We start from the raw sequence: 20157 nt of genomic DNA on the forward strand, positions 1-20157 counted from the left end.
CCGGGGCGGGACTAGGAGGAGACCCCGGGGACCCGGGGGGGCGGGGCTCGTGGGTTTAAGAAATTCGCAGATTAACATTCATTAAATATTAAAACTCATCGCTCTCCCTTAAGCATATCCTGAGTATAAGTGTAACAAAATTTAGCAATCTCTTTTTACAATTTGGTAAAATCTCTCAAATACTTTAAATTTACCTTATAAATGTAATCTCTTCATTTTCTTTTTAAGTACTTACGGGTTTTTGTTTGTGTTGTTTTGTTTGAGACAGAGTCTCGCTCTGTTGCCCAAGAGTGCAGTGGCACGATCTCGCTGGTTGCAACCTCCAACTCCCGAGTTCACGGGATTCTCCCACCTCAGCCTCCGGAGTAGCTGGGATTACAGGCGCCCGCCACCACGCCCAGCTGATTTTGTATTTTTAGTAGAGATGGAGTTCCACCATGTTGGCCAGACTGGTCTCGAACTCCTGACCTCCAGTGATCTACCTGCCTCGGCCTCCCAAAATGCTCGGATTACAGGCATGAGCCACTACGCGCAGCCTCAAGTACTTCAGGGTTTAATATAACAAACCATTTCCAAATACTGACTTCAGTTCTGTTAAACCAATTAATACCACGAGGCTGAAATATTCTCCACTGTCCAAGACTAGACATAAATGTAGTCGGATTTCAACTCTAAATCAGCAGTCAGCAACTGCTCAACTGCACACTGCATTACAAGAGTATTCCTCTACTGGAATTTTTATTTTTGAGACGGAGTCTCGCTCTGTCACCAGGCTGGAGTGCAGTGGCACGATCTTGGTTCACTGCAACCTCCACCTCCTGGGCTCAAGCAATTCTCCTGCCTTAGTCTCCCAAGTAGCTGGGACTACAGGTGCACACCACCACGCCCGGCTAATTTTTTTATATTTTTAGTAGAGATGGGGTTTCGCCATGTTGGCCAGGCTGGTTTCGAACTCCTAACCTCAGGTGATCTGCCCACCTCAGCCTCTCCCATAGTGCTGGAATTATAGGCATGAGCCATGGCACCCAGCCTCCACTGGAATTTTTTAAACAAGCTACTGAAAATACCAAACATGCTCAAATTCTAAGTACAAAAATATTGCCATGGTTCTGATGTTCTTAAACCACCTAATACCCTAACACCTAGCTGCAAACATTTTTGGGCGTGAGAGACGTGGCCCCTCCACGGAAGACAGAAGCCTCCTCCCAGGTGGTTTCTGGGCTGAGTGGGACAGTCAGGGCCTCCTGCTAGGTCAATGTCCCCAGCCCCCCTCCTCACCAAGCTGGTCCCTCACACCCAGAGGGGGCAGCCTGGGTCTTGCTGTCTTTGTCCCTGGGATACAGAACTGATGAAACCTTAAATATCAACGATAAAGATTTTTGTACTTGAAGGAAGCTGCATTCCCTCATGGTCCTAGGAGCACAAAACCACAATAAAACCCTGTGGAATTTGAATTTTTCTCACAGGCGTCTGATGGGCAGGTCTCTGGAGAGACCAGTCTGGTGACACAGCAAATGCAGGTGGGGTGCTTGCTACAGAGAGAGGCTGGGGCTCGGGAGGCTTGGGGTCAGGGAGCGCCCTAGGAGGGGCGATTTGAACAGAGACCAGAGGGTGAGAAGAGAGGAGCCCTGCAGATCCAGGCTGGGGTGGAGGGGCCGGAGAGGGGCCTGGCTTCCCAGCACACTCACCCCAACACTGCCCAGCACCCCAGCACACTCACCCCAACACTGCCCACACCCCAACACCCCCAGCACCCCAGCACACTCACCCCAACACTGCCCAGCACCCCAGCACCTTCACCCCAGCACCGCCCACACCCCAACACCCCCGGCACCCCAGCACCCCAACACTGCCCACACCCCAACACTGCCCAGCACCCCAGCACCTTCACCCCAGCACTGCCCACACCCCAACACCCCCAGCACCCCAGCACTGCCCACACCCCAACACTGCCCAGCACCCCAGCACCTTCACCCCAGCACTGCCCACACCCCAACACCCCCAGCACCCCAGCACACTCACCCCAACACTGCCCAGCACCCCAGCACACTCACCCCAGCACTGCCCACACCCCACACACTCCCCAGCTCCCATGGGCCGGGCACCCTGTTTCTCATTTCAGGCCTTATTAGGTATTCACTTCCTCCAGAAAACCCCCAGCCTCTGGACAGGGCACCCTCATCTCCCCAGTGCCTGCGAACCTGCGAAGTGGGCGTCTGACGCAGCAGCAGTTGATGAGCAAGAGGAGGGTTGTCAGCTACGCCGTCATCCCAGGCAGCAGCCATGAGAATGCAGGGGGACGAGAAGCAACTACAGGACCCAGAGTTCAGGGAACCCAGAGTGCGGGGCCACGTGTGGTTGTGGGGATTGGAGACAAAAGGCCCTGTGTAACCTGGGCCTAGAGCAAGACAAAGACAACAGCAGCAGATGCTAGAGCCCCAAGGCAGGAAGGACGGCTCTGGACGCTGCGGCTGTAATGTGCTTTATGTGCCCGGCATCTCCATGAGCATCCGGTGTCTTAGCTCAAGTCAACCCTGGCCAGACTCCAATAACAGACACAAGAACTGAGAAGATGGCTCCAGTTACCAAAAACCAGAGGACTCTCATTAACATCCCCAAATATCAAGTCAGATTGAAATCTGTCAGAGGAAACGAGGGTCCCAGCCTCCCCTGGCACAGGAAGAACAGAGCAGGCTGGACCCAGCTAGAGCCTCGGCCTGGGCTGCTGCACCTGTGGGGCCCACAGACTGAGCAGGCGGTCAGCCTCCCTCCATCCCGACAGCAGAGCACCGTGCGTCGTGGAGTAAAACGTGCGATGTGTGGCTTCCCCTGCAAACAGGATCTGGAGCTGCAAAGAAGAGCCAGGGTTAGAATGGGGATGCAATTCAGACAGCAGGGTCTGGGCAGATAAACACACAGAAAATGGCTCACGAGCATCCACCAAGAGGTGGGAAAACACAGCTCACATACCTCCACCAACGGGCGAGAAAAGGGCTCGCGCACGTACCCACCAACAGCCAGGAAAACGGCTCACACACATTCACCAATGGGCAGGAAAACGGCTCACACACATTCACCAATGGGCAGGAAAACAGCTCACACATACCCACCAACAGCCAGGAAAACGGCTCACACGTATCCATCAACCGCCAGGAAAACAGCTCACCCATATCTATCAACCGGCAGGAAAACGGCTCACACACATTCACCAATGGGTGGGAAAGGAAGCGGCTGCTCCCCGCAGCTCAGGTGTGAACAGCATTTAGAGAAAACAAGGTGGTGTAAACACTGAATAGTGATGTGGCCACAACTACTGGATCATATATGGGGAGGGTTGGGGACGGATCTGGGAGTCGGGTGGGCAGAGGGGTGGAAGAAAGCTACAACTTTATCTGATGTAATGAGAAGTCAGTTAATAACACCTGGAACTGAAAACGCATGCAGCAACATTTCCAAGCAGGCTCACTGAAGAGTGATCATGAGCTGATTGGAAAACTGAACACTGACTAGATATTGGATCATACTGAGGAATGATTGTTAGTTTTTAAGTAGGTAAATAGTATCATAGTTATATGGTTTTATTTGTATGTTTTCTGAGACAGTCTTGCTCTGACACCCAGGCTGGAGTCCAGTGGCGCAGTCATAGCTTACCCCAGCCTCAACTGGACCCAAGCCCGAGCAGCTGGGACTACAGTGCATGCTACCATGCCTGGCTACTTTTTTGTGTGTATGTGGAGACCGACTCTCACTATGTTGCCCAGGCTGGTCTCAAACTCTCGGCCTCAGCAAACCTCCTGCCTCGGCCTCCCAAAGCACTAGGATTACAGGTGTGAGCCACTGCCCTCGGCATCACAGTTAAGTATTTTACGAGCATGTCTTTATCTTTTAGAGACAGGCACCAAAATATCCCCAGGTGAATGTCCTGTGTGAGACATGCTTAATAAGTAAGGGCGGGGCCAGGTGGGGAGCAAGCTTGACTTAGGGGAAGCCTGGTGGGCACTCAAAGGTTCTACCTACTTTTGTATGTTTGACATTTTGCATAGGAAATGTTTCTCAAAAAGTGGTAGCAGAAACATGTTTTTAGAGATGCGGTAAACTTAGCAGTCAGAATCAGCTGGGAGCACAGTCTGGGAAGGGCAAAAGGGGCTCCACCTGCTGTTTTGGTTTTATTTTATTTTGTTAGCACTGCAGAATTCTCTGAGTGTGCTTTTTAAGCTATATGTGTGTATAATTCTCACAAAAACAATACATTTAAAAATTATTCTTAGTTTCAACAAGAAAATGGCTTCTGAGTCTGGGGTCCCAGCCCACCCGTCACTGGTGGGTGCTCCTGCAGCACTGAGACTCAGCGGGGGCCTCTGCAGCCGGACCCACATCCCCCGACTGGGGCACACCACATACCTGGGCGCCGGCGCCGTCTGCAGGGAGGGGCTGAGCCAGCAGGTCCAGGTCACCCCCAGTGCTGCCCACGGCCACGTAGCTGTAGGAGCCCCGAGTGTACGGGGCGCTGTGCCAGCGAGACCGCAGGACGCTCTTAGGCGCGGGGAGCTGTGGGTTTCCTGAGCCACAGAGACACTGCATGTTAACCAAGAACTCTCACCCACAGGTCTGCAACTGTTTGTGTCATTTTTAAAGATTGAGCAGTTTAACGTGAAAGATGCTACACAGGAGAAAAACCGAGCAGCAGAGTGCATCAGGAGAGGCCCTTCCTGCCGACCCTGACCGGAGAACAGCAGGCTGGGACCCAGGAGCCTGTGACAGCAGCATGCTCCTGTTTCCGAGCCTTGGGTTCCTCCTCTGTAAAACTCTGATCAAGGACAACGGCATTTATTTCAGTGGCAGAAGTAGGAAGTGTTTGCAAAGTCATTTCAGTTCCTCGGAGGTAAGAACTGTTACTGACCCCACTAACATGAGGAAGGATGGTCCCTGGAGATATACAGAGTCAGCCAAATTTAGTTCTTCTCTGTTCTGAAAAGCCTAGTTTCTGTTTAGAGATCAGCCAGTAACGAGCAGAGGCAGGAACCGGCGTGTGTGGTGAGTACCTGTCATTCTTCGGAGCACTTGGGTGAGACACAGAAGTACTTCTTCATCCGACAGAGTCTCCATGAACTCAGACTCAAGCCCAGCAATGAACCCACAGAGAACGTGGACAGACCTGCATGGAGAAAGAGACCCGTGGGATGGCGGCATCCAGCCCAGCTCTCTGCCCACGTCTCTCAGCAAGGAGCCCCCTATGGAGCAGCGGCCCCAGGGGCACAAGGAGCCATCCCCACGGAGCGTCCCTCAGGCTGCAAAGTCCTGGGGGTCCGAAGACCCTGCCAGGGACCCTCAAGGTCACAGCCATCTTCAGATGCTAAGACAGCATTTGCTGTTTCCACCACGCCAACATTTCCACCTGTGCAAGAACTGTCCCTTAGCAGAATCGAGACAGCAACGGGACCCACACTCGCCTGCAGGCATTCCCACTGCCACACAAGCAGGTTACAAAATGCTGCTTTTTGCAGCCATAAAAGAACAAGATCATGTCCTTTGTAGGGACATGGCTGGAGCTGGAGGCCATTATCCTCAGCAAACTAACACAGGAACAGAAAAGCAGACAGCACATGTTTTCCCTTTCAAGTGGGAGCTAAATGATGAGCACACACACTGGGGCCTACGGGAGGGTGGAGGATGGGAGGAGGGAGAGGAGCAGGAGAAATAACTAATGGGTACTAGGTTTAATTCCTGGGTGATGAATGAATCTGTACAAGCCCCCATGACACACGGTTAGCTATATAACAAACCTGCACGGGTACCCCTGCCTCTGAATATAAAAGTTAAAATATATACATTAGAAAATAAATAAAAATGCTGCTTTCACTTGAGAATGTCCTTGATAGGCAGTAAAAGTTACTAATTTTATTAAATCTTGACCCTCGAGTTCATGTCTTTTTAACTATCTGCGTGGTGGCTCATACCTGTAATCCCAGCACTTTGGGAGGCCGAGGCGGGCAGATCACAAGGTCAGGCGCTCAAGACCAGCCTGGCCAATATGGTGAAACCCAGTCTCTAATAAAAATAAAAAATTAGCCTGGCATGGTCGTGGGCGCCTGTAGTCCCAGCTACTCGGGAGGCTGAGGCAGGAGAATGGCGTGAACCCGGGAGGTGGAGGTTGCAGTGAGCCAAGACTGCGCCACTGCACTCCAGCCTGGGCGACAAAGCGAGACTCTGTCTCAGAAAATAATAATAATCTGTGTGGAGAAGCGGGATCCACGTAGAACACTCCTGCTGTGTGTGGTGCACGGTGGCCGTGGAGGACTCGCCCTGCACAAGCTCACTCCTGGCGGGGCTGGCTCAGAACTCAGGGGAGCTCCGGACAGACAAACCATGGTCTGGTATTTGGCAACATTTTCTTGAAAACGAGCAAAGTGTCTCTGTCACAGGAAAACAACTAACAAATAGGATTTATAGACACTGACAAAGTTTAAGCTCTCAAGCAAAAACTGCTTGTTTTTCTAAAAACAAGCTTTTTTAGAAAAGCTTGTTTCTGCCACCAACAGCATCACAGCTTCCCGATACCGAAAGACTTTTCTGAGATCAGTGGTATGTTAATAATTTTGGTTTTTTTATATCGTATAAGGAAATGTATCAACATTTGGAAGACTACATGAACCAGTATATATATTTTTTCTTTTTTTAAGACAGGGCCTCGCTCTGTTGCCCAGGCTGGAGTTCAGTGGCTTGATCACAAGTCACTGCAACCTCCATCTCCTGGGCTCAAGCAATCCTCCCGCCTCAGCCTCCCAGTAGCTGGGACCACAGGCACACGCCACCATGTCTGGCTATTTTTTTTTGTATTTTTGGTAGAGACGGGGTCTCACTATGTTGCCCAGGCTGGTCTTGAACTCCTGAGTTCAAGCTATCTGCACACCTTGGCCTTCCAAAGTGCTGGAATTACCGGCATGAGCCACCACACCCAGCCTAGTATTTTCCAAATGACTAAAGTCATGGATAGGTAAAAGATCCATTTGAAGTACAAGACAGACAAATAGATTTCAGTGTCACAGAAGACAAAAAATTCACCAGTGTGCTCTCCAATTTCATATTTGGTCAAGCTTTAAGGAACTACTACTACTTCTTGACTTTTGGTGTAGTATCAAAGAATACCCACAATCATTTGAAAAGCTGTTTAAATATCACTCCTTTGGCTGGACACGGTGGTTCACGCCTGTAATCCCAGTACTTTGGGAGGCCAAGGCGGGCAGATCACTTGAGGTCAGGAGTTCGAGACCAGCCTGACCAACATGGAGAAACCCCGTCTCTGTTAAAAATACTAAATTAGCCAGGCGTGGTGGTGCATGCCTGTAATCCCAGCTACTCGGGAGGCTGAGGTAGGAGAAATGCCTGAACCCAGGAGGCAGAGGTTGCAATGAGCCAAGATTGAGCTATTGCACTCCAGCCTGGGTGACAAGAGCAAAACTCCATCTCATAAATAAATAAATAAATAAATAATTACATAAATAAATAAGTTTCACTCCTTCTTCCAACCACATATCCATGTAGATCCAGATTTTCTTCCTATGTTTCAACCAAAATAAAACATCACCACAGAATGAATGCAGAGGAGGCCTGAGAACCCAGATGTCTTCTATTAAGTGTAACACTAAAGAGTTTTGCAGAAAAGGCCGGGCGTGGTGGCTCACACCTGTAATCCCAGCACTTTGGGAGGCCGAGGTGGGCGGATCACTTGAGGCCAGGAGTTCGAGACCAGCCTGGCCAACATGTCAAAACCCTGTCTTTACTAAAATTACAAAAATTAGCTGGGCATGGTGGCGCATACCTGTTAATTCCAGCTACTCGGGAGGCTGAGGCAGGAGAATCGCTTGAACCCAGGAGGCAGAGGTTGCAGTGAGCCAAGATCATGCCACTGCATTCCATGCATTCCAGCCTGGGTGACAGGGAGAACTTGTCTCAAAAAAAAAAAAAAAAAAAAAGGTTTTGCAGAAAAGACAAAACTGCTGCCACCCTTCATTAAATTTTAAGAAAATGTTCATTAAAAAATGTTATTTATGCTAACATGGAATAGGTTTGTTACTATCATCTCAAATAATAATTTAATTTATCATGTGGTGGCCGGGCTCACGCCTGTAACCCCAGCACTTTGGGAGGCCGAGGCGGGCAGTTCACGAGTTCGAGATCGAGACCATCCTGGCTAACATGGTGAAACACCGTCTCTACTAAAAATACAAAAAATTAGCCGGGCGTGGTGGCGGGTGCCTATAGTCCCAGCTACTCAGGAGGCTGAGGCAGGAGAATGGCGTGAACCTGGGAGGCGGAGCTTGCAGTAGCCGAGATAGCACCACTGCACTCCAGCCTGGGCGACAGAGCGAGACTCCGTCTCAAAAAAATAATAATAATAATTAATTTATCATGGGGTACATTTACAGATATGACTCACATAAACAAAAGCTCTTTGAGATCCCCAACCCTTTGCAGGTATATAAAAGGATGGGATAACTACCATCCCATGCCACAGACAGGGTCCCACCAAAGCACTCAGGATCCCACTGATGTCCCAAGCAAGAGAGCACAGGAGGTAGGGCTGGGGCTGGGGCAGGTGGCTACACAGTCACCCACCCGGCTGCCCACCAGCAACCCAGGCCTATCTCAACACCTGGAATGCCAGTTTTCTTTCTTTTTCTTTTTCTTTTTTTTTTTTTTTAGACAGAGTTTTGCTCTTGTTGCCCAGGCTGGAGTGCTGTGGCACAATCTCAGCTCACTGCAACCTCTGCCTCCCAGGTTCAAGCGATTGTCCTGCCTCAGCCTCCTGAGTAGCTGTGATTACAGGTGCCCGCCACCACACCCAGCTAATTTTGTGTATTTTTAGTAGAGACGGGGTTTCATCATGTTGGCCAGGCTGGTCTCGAACTCCTGACCTCAGGTGATCCACCCCCTTAGCCTCCCAAACTGCAGGGATTACAGGTGTGAGCCACCGCGCCTGGTCGGAATGCTAGTTTTCTCTTCAGTGTGAAGGAGACACACAGGCTTCCCCCATCACAGGTGCAGGGCTGGTCTGCAGCCTGCAGCCTCCTACTCCCAGTGGACGGCGACTATGAACCGTCTGGCAGGCATGCCCTACACTCCCACCCCATCCCAGGCCTTTCAGAACAAGAACTCAGTGCCCCTCCTGCAGCATCTCTCAATGGAAACATGGAATTATATCTGCCATCTGACTACAACTGGCTGTCTTTGTGTTTTAATCTTGCTGGAAAAGTCAGTCCCTCCATCCCCACATCACTCATGGGATTATCTCCTGAATCACCACGTGGTCTATGTATGCTGTTTCTAAGAGGTCCAGCCCCTACAAGTGAGCCCTTCCTCTATGGGTCCACGATTCCATTACTTCTAGGAATGTTTCCTTCAATTATTTCATCCTAGTTAAGTATTGTCTCCCCAGGTATGGGCAGGTGGTGTTTCAAAGATCTTCTGTATCTACAAGCCCCAGCTCCCTGCAACATTCCAATAAACGCATTCCCACTGACTGAAGACTGAGCCTGCCTGCAAGTCCACAGATACATTCTGGGCCCTGAGGGATGCTGACAACCTGCATACAGCAGGGTGCCATCTGTCCCTGCAGGGGTCAGGCCCAGGTGCAGCCAGCACCTGGGGGGGCTCATGGGATCCCTACCCATTAAACCCCCAGAAATGCCCTGCAGTGAACGGACACACTGCTGCGTCCTCCATCAGATGAAGGCCTATGAGCCAGCTACTCACAGAGCCTCTCAGGGAGCAAACGTACGCAAAGGCAGGCAGGACCACAAAGCCAATGAGCTTCCGGAACCAGGCATCCTGCAGCGCAGGGGCAGCGTCCTCCAGGGGCGACGTGTCGTCCCACACCAGCTGGATCAGCTGGCAGTCGGGCTCCCAGAAGGGCTCCTCAAACTCCAGGAAGATTTTATTATTGGTCCCGAAGCCTATCTTCCTGATGGCTTCTGCCTTCTCAGCCGGCAGTGGAGGGTCAAAGAAGGTGTCCAGACGTTCCTTAAGAAAACCTGGAATTCAGAATTGGACTCTACTTACATCCTTGGAAGTCCTGTCTGTCTAGACCTTGGACCCAGCAATTTCCCCTGCTGGGATTTATCCTACAGACACATTCACACAAGCAGTTTTACTTTTTTTTCCTTGTTTCTGAGATAGAGTCTTGCTCTGCTGCCCAGGCTAGAGTGCATGCAGCATCATGATCAGGGTTCGCTGCAGCCTTGACCTCCCTGGCTCAAGCAATCCTCCCACCTTGGCCTCCCAAACTGCTGGGATTACAGGCGTGAGCCACCATTCCCCACCTTTCACACAAGTGTTTTTTTGTTTTTTGGGTTTTCTTTTTTTTTTTCTTTTTTTTTTTTTTGAGATGGATTCTTGCTCTGTTGCCCAAGCTGGAATGCAATGATATGATCTCGGCTCACTGCAATCTCTGCCTCCCAGTTCTAGCAATTCTCCTGCCTCAGCTTCCCAAGTAGCTGGGATTTCAGACACCTACCACCACGCCCAGCTAATTTTTCTATTTTTAGTAGAGATGGGGTCTCGCCATGTTGGTTAGGCTGGTCTTGAACTCCTGACTTCAGGTGATCCACCCACCTCAGCCTCCCAAAGTGCTGGGATTACAGGCATGAGCCACCCTGCCTGGCTATCACAAGTGTTTTTAAGTACACATGTAAAACTGCATGAAATAGAAACGTGAAGACCACCTAACTTTCCATCTGCACTTATGAAATAATGACAAGAAAACACTGCATGGCAAATTAACTGGCTCCTTTTTTTTTTTTTTTTTTTTTTGAGACAGAGTTTCACACTGGTTGCCCAGGCTGGAGTGCAATGGCACGATCTCAGCTCACTGCAACCTCCACCTCCTGGGTTCAAGCAATTCTCCTGTCTCAGCCTCCTGAGTAGCTGGGATTACAAGCACCCAACCGCTAATTTTTGTGAATTGGCTCCTTATAAACAAAATGCTCACAGTTGTAACAATGTATCTACTGAAAATGTCCCCAGTGATCAGCACTTAGCAGGCCCTGCAACTACATACTCCAAACAAGAATGAACAAAGTCACTGGAGGGAAACAAAAAAGACTGCTGTAGATCTCTGGGTGCTGATTTGGAAACACTGACAAGTTCTATTAAGGAAAAAAAAAAAGAGGCAAACTGAGCAGCAGATTTTGGGGTTTGTTTTTTTGTTTTTTTGAGACAGAGTCTCACTCTGTCACCCAGGCTGGAGTGCAATGGCACCATCTCGGCTCACTACAACCTCCGCCTCCTGGGTTCAAGCAATTCTCCTGCCTCAGCCTCTCAAGTAGCTGGGATTACAGGTGCCTGCCATCATGACCAGCTGATTTTTGGATTTTTAGTAAAGACAGGGTTTCACCATGTTGACCAGGCCGGTCTCGAACTCCTGACCTCAGGTGATTCGCTTGCCTCGGCTTCCCAAAGTGCTGAGATTACAGGCATAGGCCACCACGCCCAGCCAGCAGCAGATGTTCATGTGTGGACGATGACTGCATCTCTGGGAACAGCAGTGAGGTCTGAGTGCTCATCCCTGCCCTGGAGAGGGCACAGCCACCCCTTGGAGACAGGAGTTAGGGCTGCAGAGGCTCTTGCTTTTCATCACAACCTTCAATCACACCTAGATTTCCAAGTGAGTGCCGGCACTTGCTAGCTTTGTGAACTTGGGCAATTAAGTAACTTCTACTTGCCTAGATGTTCAAATCTGTCAAATGGGGGATGGTGACAGACACCTCCCAAGGCTGCCTGAGGAGTCAATGAGATAACTCAGGCAGAGACCCATGGCAGCGTGAAACCCGTGTGAAGCAAATGTCCAGTTGACAGCAATTATCCTAGTAACTCTGTTTTCAACCATCTCCACCTTTCACAAAACAGCTTCAAACCACCTCTACTCGAGGACAGATCTAAATCACCAGATCTAGAATTAAACAGAACTATACACATGGCTCCTTCAACAGGTCACCCCAGGCCTGACCTTGAGATCAGGCTTTCCATGCCTTTTCCTGTCTCCAGCAAAGTGCAGTGTGGTTAATCTCCAAGGTCGTCCCAATCCTAACGGTTACCTCCAAGCAAGCACGACACATATTCACTCACGCTTTTTCTTACAGTGAAACCCTTAATTCCAAAGCATGCAATTGCTACAAAACATAACAGAATCATTCCTTCCACCTATCTGGAAATTATTAGAATGAAAATGTGAGCTTCGTACACAAGCAAATGCCCCAGAGCCAACTGAGGCAGGGGCACTTGGGATAGGGATTTGGGCTGAAAACCTGACTTACCTAAGGGCACGGTGACGATGACGTGGTGCACTGGGAACCGGTCTCCATCCTCACACTCTACCGACACGGGAAAGGTCTCGCCGGGAAAGGCTGCCTCCTGGAAGGACCCGTTCCAGTGGATGGTCTTCACAGGCTTCTCAAAAACCACCGTGTCCTCCGGCAGGGAGGCCATCATGCAATTTGTGAGCCCTTGGTAGCCCCTAGGAAGACAGAAGTGCTGGTTTCGTAGAGGCCCAGTCCCTGGAAGGGCAGGGCTGGTGGAAATACCTGCTCGGAGTTCCCACCCACATCAAAGGTAGCTGCAGGGAGCTCTCCATCACTTGGGGCCAGCTGCACTCTGTGGTTTTCCACCGCAAGGATGCTCATACCTGCCCTCCAGGCCATAAGGGAGGGTTCAGTGGGCACAGAGCTCCCAAAGCAATTTGCCAGAACCAGGGCTTCCTCCTTACCACCCCAGAGTTCCTGACTCACAAATGCCCATCGCCTGGCCAGGAGCCTTGAGGACAACACCAGGGGTGACGTCTAGGAGAGTGAGGGGACAGCCCAAGGAGGGTCTCACCTGTACCTGGTACCCAGCAGCCACCCTGCTACAGGGATGTCTGGCCCCCTCTGCAGTCGAAGCCCCTCACAAATACAGGAGCAAGAGAAGTCTTTCCTTCTGGTTTTTGTTTGTTTGTTTGTTTGTTTGTTTCTTTTGAGACAGAGTCTCACTCTGTCCCCCAGGCTTGGAGTGCAATGGCATGGCATTGGCTCACTGCAACCTCCATCTCCCAGGTTCAAGCAATTCTTCTGCCTCAGCCTACCGAGTAGCTGGGACTACAGGCACGTGCCCACACACCTGGCTAATTTTTGTATTTTTAGTAGAGATGGGGTTTCACCACGTTGGCCAGGCTGTTCTTGAACTCCTGACCTCGTGATCTGCCCGCCTTGGCCTCCCAAAGTGCTGGGATTACAGGAGTGAGCCACCACGCCCGGCCTTACCTTTCGTATTTTAACCACCCTCTCTCAGAAATAACTTTTTTGGCTTAAATGAGCAAAACTAGAGAAAGGAGCAACCAGTCTGTCTGAATGGGGAGGACAAATGGTCTCTTGTCCCTCCCATACCCAAGCAAGAGCAGAGAATGGCCAACCCCGGGGCCCTGGGGAGCCTGGTGGGAGGACTGGCGCGGCAGGGGCTCAGGCACGCACTTAGAAAAGGTGCAGTCCAGACCCGGCAGCACGGTGTACTCCCCAAAGGGTGCAAGGGCCACCAGGTCCATGCTGTGGGTGCCGCTCACACAGCATTCCAGGTTGAAGAAGGAGTTCAGGACGGCCAGCTTCAGCTTCCTGGTCTCCTCATCCTCTGTCCAGCCGGTCACGTGCTGGCCAATCTCCTTCTTGAGGTACTCCCCGACGCTGGGCACCGGGGTCTCCGCAGCATGCAGGAACTCCCGGGTCTGGTCTATCAGGCCGTAGAAGAGAGTCGCCATCTCCGCCACCAGTTGGAGGCTCACGCGGGCCCCGGAGCTGGCGTAGCTCACGGAGGGCAGGCCCACGTGACCCCCGGTCTCCACCAGCTGGTTCTCCTCGGACAGCTCCTTCTCCCCCAGCAGCCCGTACTCAGCAGCCAGCTGGAAGACGGGGTTGCCCCGGGAGGGCCCATGGATCCAGTGCGCGCCCACCTCCACCACGCCACCTGCGAGGGGACAGCAGATGCCACCTGGGGGTTCCTTTCTCAGAACGGTCACTCCGAGCCCTTCTCCTGGGCCACGCCCACGCTGCCCTTCCCAAGTAGGATGTGACCACACTGTCCCCAAGGGCCCTGTCAGACCCAGTTTAAGGGGAGCACCTGGGCAGGAGAGCACTTGTCGGGCGGTCTGGACCAGAGAGAGGGGTGCAGGGTGGGCGTACCCCGGGGCTGGGTGGGGGGTCTGTAGGGCACAACCGGGGAGGCCTTGTGGAGCCGTAGGTCGCCTTCCCTGGCCGGCGCCCTCCTGACTAACTCTGAGTCTTGAGTTTGGGGCGGTGAACTCTGGCCGATTAAGCGAGCGGGGATTTCCTCGGGGGGCCCGGTAAGGCGGCCGGGCCGGTCAGCTGCGCGCAGGGCTGGTGGGGGCCGGCGAGCTCGCGCGCAACCGGTTGGGTTCCGGGAGGGGCTCCGGGAGGGGCGGTTACCGAAGCTGCGCTCCGAGCGGATGCGGCCCCCGGCGCGGGCCGTGGCCTCCAGGACCCGCAGGTGCGGGAAAGCGGAGTGGCCGCAGAGTCTCTGCGCCGCGCCCAACCCCGCGATGCCGCCGCCCACCACCAGCACCCGGGGGCCGCCCGGAGCCTTCCCGACGCTGCCGGTCGCCTCCATCGTCCGGTCCGGGCGGTCCGAGGGCTTCCGAGCAGCCGGGAGGTCTGGAGCTCTCGGAGGAGGCCGGAGGCGGGGCGAGGGGGCGGGGACGGGGCGGGAAAGGGCGGGGCCGGGCGGGCCCCACAGTGCGCCTCGGCCTCCGCGAGCCTCGGGACTGGGCTCGGGTCTCGGAGGGAAGCTCCCCGAGTGGGAAGGCCCGCGAGGACCGGCGTCAGGGAGCGTCCCGCGCTGCCGGGCGGTGCGCGCGAGCGTCCCCACGGAGGGAGAAGCCGGCCGGCCAGGCCAGAGTCTCCTCCAAGGGAGACAAGGGCGCAGCGAGCGCTTCCCGCAGGTACCCGCTTCGAGTGCGAGGGCGCAGTGGGCCTGGGGGTGCCACGGTGTCAAGGATGGGACCTGGGTTAGCTTAACGCGTCCGGAGGGGCTGTGAGAGCCTCCAGCAACGCCGGCGAGCCCTCAGTTCGCGTGTGCGCGCGCCTGCGTGTGCGTGTGTGGTCACAGGTCTGCAGGGACACAGGACCAAAGCACAAAGTACACACGCAAAGTACAAAGTTCAGAAGCCGAGGGCAAGTGCAGAAATGTTCCTCGCCCCCTCCCAGCTTCCGGAGAAGTTGAGTCTCTCGCCCCCTCCCAGCTTCCGGAGAAGTTGAGCGCACACCCAGGCACGCCTGTATTTCTGGAGACTTCCCCCGGTGCAGGCGGCCGCGTTTTCTACTGCATCGCAGTCCGCAGGGGTTGGAAACGCTCCTGCCCTGTTTTCAGGGGCGTCCCCGCCTCCTGAGCCCCGGTCCTCTGCGGAGGGGCCGCGCACTCAAGTTTGCCAGTGTGAGCTTTACCCTTCGCTCTCGACGTGGACCCCCAGAGCCGTGTCTTCCTTTCCTTTGATTCCCTCTCTTCCCAGCTGGAAAAAAGGCTCCCGGAAGGGTGACCTGGTGTCTGGATTCCACTCCCCATCCCTCCCTAGCCAACCCCGCGAGCTGAGCTCCAGGCAGGGAGAGGTGCGGGTGCCTGGGACACGGGCTGACTCCCTGGGCGGTGGCGGTCAGTGGTCGAGCGGCCTCTGTCCATCAGGGGCCCCCAGCGCCTGGAGGAGACACTGGATGCAGTGGTCATCTCCTCCTGCCACCAGGCCAGGGGGAACCCAGGGTGCCTCCCGGGTCAGCAGAGCCAGCTCTCCACCAGGCTGACCCACCTGACATCCCCAGGCTAAGGAAAAAAGGGCTGCCCCACCCCCATAGTCGGATGGCAAGTGTTGGGCTGCAGCCCCCGCCACTAGTGTCCCATGTTCTGCCTGAGCAGGCCTCTCTCTTACTCACTGCTTTTGGGCCTGAAGCAGAGCCAACAGCTCAGTGAGGGCTTCATTCTGAGGTCCCTGGCGTGCACCACGGAAGCACAGCAGGACCACCCACCCACCTGCCCCAGCTTCCCAGTGGAAGTCCTGAGATGGCAGATTAAATACTCTGGGGTCCTGAATTCCACAGATGAACTGGGTCCCCCACGGCTATGGCCAAGGGGACGGCCCATTCCCTGGTGGCACCGTCTGAAATCAAGCTGCTTCTCTGGCCGCAGGGCCCAGCTCACTGCCCAGACACAGGAGCACATCGCCCTGCACACGACTGGGTGGGCACGACTGTGAGGGATGCCACCCCGTGCCTCGGGCCTCCTGCATGGGCTTGGGCCTCCCCACTCTGGGTGGACAGGCTACTTTGGCCCCTCAGCCTCTCGGGACTGCTGCCCTGTTTTCAGTACAGTGTCAGGACCACCGGTCAGCCAGCTCCTCCAGCACCAAGACTCCCCTGTATCCTCATTCTCCTGGGCCATTGCGGTCGGCCAGGGCGCAGCCTTTGCTGGAAGGCCGTCCAGTCTGGGCTCTGGTCAGGCATCGATGTCCCCCAGGCACCTGGCCTCACCTTGCATTGGGACAGCCTCTGCAAGATGGAACAGGAAGGGTCTGGCTTTGCCTCTGTCACCTCCTCCTGGTCCATCATGTCCTCCTGGCCAGCCCATTCCTGGTTCCTGCAGGGAGCCCAGCCCGAAGGGGACCTGAGAGATTCTAACTTAATTCTAGTTCAGCCTCCCGGATCCTCTTGTGGAGCAGCAGGATCCCATAAAAGCAGGAACTACTTGGCTCAGCAACTTGCTGGCCAAGCCTCCCCACAGCGGCCCTCACAGGCCAGAGGTAAACATGCCCATGCCCCACAGCCAGAAGGCCTGGTGCAAGGAGGGGTGATTGTGGTGACTGAAATGGGAACTCTGGCTTGATGGCGCGGAGAGAAGACATGGACCGCAAGAGCTGCAGGTCGGGGACAACCGATGTACTCTTTGTCCCCTAGACATAGTGCCACAGCCTGAATCAAATAGCACCTGCTGCTGGCACTCTGACCTAGGGCTGGCTCAGTCACCTGTCCCCCTTGCTCTGAAATGGAGAGCGCATGTGACCACAGCCAGTCCTAGACAATCCTGCCATGCCAGAGCCACCAGCTGGAATACACGGACACAACCTCTTTTCCATCTGATTGGTACAAGGTATGTGCTGCTTCTAGCTCCAGAGCGCCTTGGGTGATGCCACCTATGGTGATCAAGGTGGGAACTACCCATGTGGCTTTGACTGAATCAAGCTTGCTGATTTTTTAAAATAGCTTTATTGATACAGACATCATGCTGTAAGACTTCTCCTGTTTAAAGTGTCCAATTCAATGGTGTTCAGTTTAGTTACAGAGTTGTACAACTGTCACCATCATCCACTTTAGAACTTTTTTTTTTTTTTGAGATGGAGTCTTGTTCTGTTGCCCAGGCTGGAGTGCAGTGACACTACCTTGGCTCACTGCGACCTCTGCCTTCCAGGTTTAAGCAGTTCTCCTGCCTCAGCCTCCCAAGTAGCCGGGATTACGGGCGCGTGCCACTATGCCCAGCTAATTTTTGTATTTTTAGGAGAGACAGGGTTTCACCATGTTGGACCAGGCTGGTCTCGAACACCTGACCTCAGGTGATCCACCCGCCTTGGCCTCCCAAAGTGCTGGGATTACAGGCATGAACCACTGCACCCAGCCCCAAGCTTAGAACGTTTTCATCACCCTAAAAAGCAAATGGGGATACCCCTCAGCAGTCACCCCCACTGCCCCCTCCCTCCAGCCCCTAGTGACCACTCATCTAGTCTCTGTCTGTATGGATTTGCCTGTCCTGTACATTTCATAGAAATGGAATCATTCAATGCATGGCCTTTGTGTCTGGCTTTTTTCACTGAGCATAACATTTTCAAGGCTTGTCTATTTTTTAATGTGTATCGGCGCTTCTTTCTTTTTTACTCCCGAATACGGTCCATTGTATAGTCTCATTCATTCTAATGTATCCATTGTTTGGATATATGACATTTTGTTTGTCCATTCATGAGTTGATGGACAACTGGCTTTTTCCCACTTTTTGGCTATTGTGAATAATGTTGCTATGAACATTCATGTCTAAGTTTTTGTGGACATTTGTCTTCATTTCTCTGGGGCATACGCCTAAGAGTGGAGTTGCTGTTTGACCTTTTGAGGAAACAACAGACTGTTTTCCAAAGTGACTGCACCATTTTCCCTTCCCACTGGCAGTGCACCAGCGTTCCGCTGCTCACATCCCCCACAACACTGTGACTGTTGGGCTTTTTATTGCAGCCACCACAGCAGGTGTGACGTCGTATCATTGAGGTGTCAGTTTGCATTCCCTAATGATTCGTGATGCTAAGCTCATCTGACATTGATTATCTTCACTGGAGGAATGTGTGTTCAGTGCTCTCACTATCCTGGTAGTGTCCTTTCAGACATAAAATTTTTAAATTTTGGTGAAATCCAATTTACATATGTTCTACCTTTGTTGCTTGTGCTTTTGTTGCTCAATTGCTTGATGGAGGATGGGAGCTGCCTGGCCTCCTGGGTCATTAGAAAGGAAACCTCTCGGTGGGCACGGTGGCCCACTCCTGTAATCCCAGCACTTGTGGGAGGCCGAGGCCGGTGGATCACTTGAGGTCAGGAGTTCGAGAATAGCCTGGCCAACATGGCAAAACTCCCGACTCTACTAAAAAACTACAAATATTAGCCGGGCATGATGGTAAGCACCTGTAGTCCCAACTACTCAGGAGGCTGAGGCAGGAGAATCACTTGAACCCGGGAGGCGCAAGCTACAATGAGCCGAGATCACACCGCTGCATTCCAGCCTGGGTGACAGCAAGACAAGAAAGGAAAGGAGAGGAGAAGGAAGGAAGGAAATAAACCTCTTTTCTGTTTGAGCCATTTCATTTTGGGCCTGTCTGTCCCAGAGGTTTAACTACACTAATATAGAGCATCTTTTAGTAAAGGTTTGTTGTTGATTTGTTTCTACTCACATGAGATGTCTTCATTTTACCCTCAGTCTTGAAATAAAATTTTGGTGCGTGTTCATTTTTGGTTTGAATTATTTTCTTGAACATAGTGAGGCAGGAGAACAGGGTCTGGAGGCCAATTCACGCCGACTCCCTAGAACTAAATCGAATGGAACACTTCCCGCTGACAGGAACTGTCCTCTCCATTTACATAGGGCTACACCAAATAACCAATGGAAACCTCTGGAAGGTATTTACACCCCCAAAAAAATCTGTAATGGGGCTCTTGAGCCCCTATGCTCAGCCGCTCCCACACTGTGGAGTTACTTTCCTTTTCTTGTTCCTTTTTTGAGAAGAAGTCTCGCTCTATCGCCCCGTGCTGGAGTGCAGTGCTGCGATCTTGGCTCACTGCAACCTCCACCTCCTGGATTCAAGCGATTCTCCTGTCTCAGCCTCCCGAATAGCTGAGACTACAAGTGTGCACCACCATGCCCGGCTAGTTTTTGCATTTTTAGTAGAGAGGGGGGTTTCACCATGTTGGCCAGATTGGTCTCAAACTCCTGACCTCAGGTGATCTGCCTGCCTTGGCCTCCCAAAGTGCTGGGATTGTAAGCGTGAGCCACCGAGCCCGGTCATACATTTGTTTTCCATAAATCTCGCTTTGTTTACTTCCTTCTTTTTTTTTTTTTTTTTGAGACGGAGTCTTGCTCTGTCGCCCAGGCTGGAGTGCAGTGGCTGGATCTCTGCTCACTGCAAGCTCTCCCAAGTAGCTGGGACTACAGGCGCCCGCCACCTCGCCCGGCTAGTTTTTTGTATTTTTTTTTAGTAGAGACGGGGTTTCACCGTGTTAGCCAGGATGGTCTCGATCTCCTGACCTCGTGATCCGCCCGTCTCGGCCTCCCAAAGTACTGGGATTACAGGCTTGAGCCACCGCGCCCGGCCTATTTACTTCCTTCTTTCCTTGCATCTTGTCCACTTCTTTGTTCAAGACGTCAAGAACCTGCACACCCTCCACCGGTCACAATAGCAGTTTCGCTTTCCACTCCATTTTATCCAGGGTAGTTTTATCTCCACCCTGGCATTTGCAGAATCCGGGCAAGTACACGAAAGGATGCTCCACAATACTTGTCTAGATATAGACATATATATAAAAGTTACATATATATATAAAAGTTATA

General features: G+C 52.6%; 1 protein-coding gene across 5 annotated transcripts; it reads right to left on the reverse strand.

The window, feature by feature from the left end:
• Positions 1 to 2577: 2577 nt before the first annotated feature.
• LOC105471252 (polyamine oxidase) lies at positions 2578 to 14780 on the reverse strand. 5 transcript variants are annotated; one of them, XM_071068883.1, is made up of 8 exons: positions 14466 to 14780; positions 13500 to 13986; positions 12312 to 12511; positions 9754 to 10031; positions 7820 to 7944; positions 5043 to 5155; positions 4402 to 4559; positions 2578 to 2848 (listed from the first exon to the last, which is right to left on the reverse strand). In XM_071068883.1, exons 1-8 carry the CDS (start codon positions 14644 to 14646, stop codon positions 2705 to 2707), a joined length of 1686 nt encoding a protein of 561 aa, XP_070924984.1. In that variant the 5' UTR covers positions 14647 to 14780; the 3' UTR covers positions 2578 to 2704. The 5 variants fall into 5 exon arrangements, with proteins under 5 accessions (XP_070924984.1, XP_070924987.1, XP_070924985.1 ...); XM_071068886.1 differs by lacking the exon at positions 14466 to 14780 and adding an exon at positions 14294 to 14430; XM_071068884.1 differs by lacking the exon at positions 14466 to 14780 and adding an exon at positions 14202 to 14402.
• Between the last annotated feature and the right edge of the window lie 5377 nt (positions 14781 to 20157).

The sequence above is a fragment of the Macaca nemestrina genome, chromosome 9 (genome assembly GCF_043159975.1).
Source record: "Macaca nemestrina isolate mMacNem1 chromosome 9, mMacNem.hap1, whole genome shotgun sequence".
Taxonomy (NCBI): domain Eukaryota; kingdom Metazoa; phylum Chordata; class Mammalia; order Primates; family Cercopithecidae; genus Macaca; species Macaca nemestrina.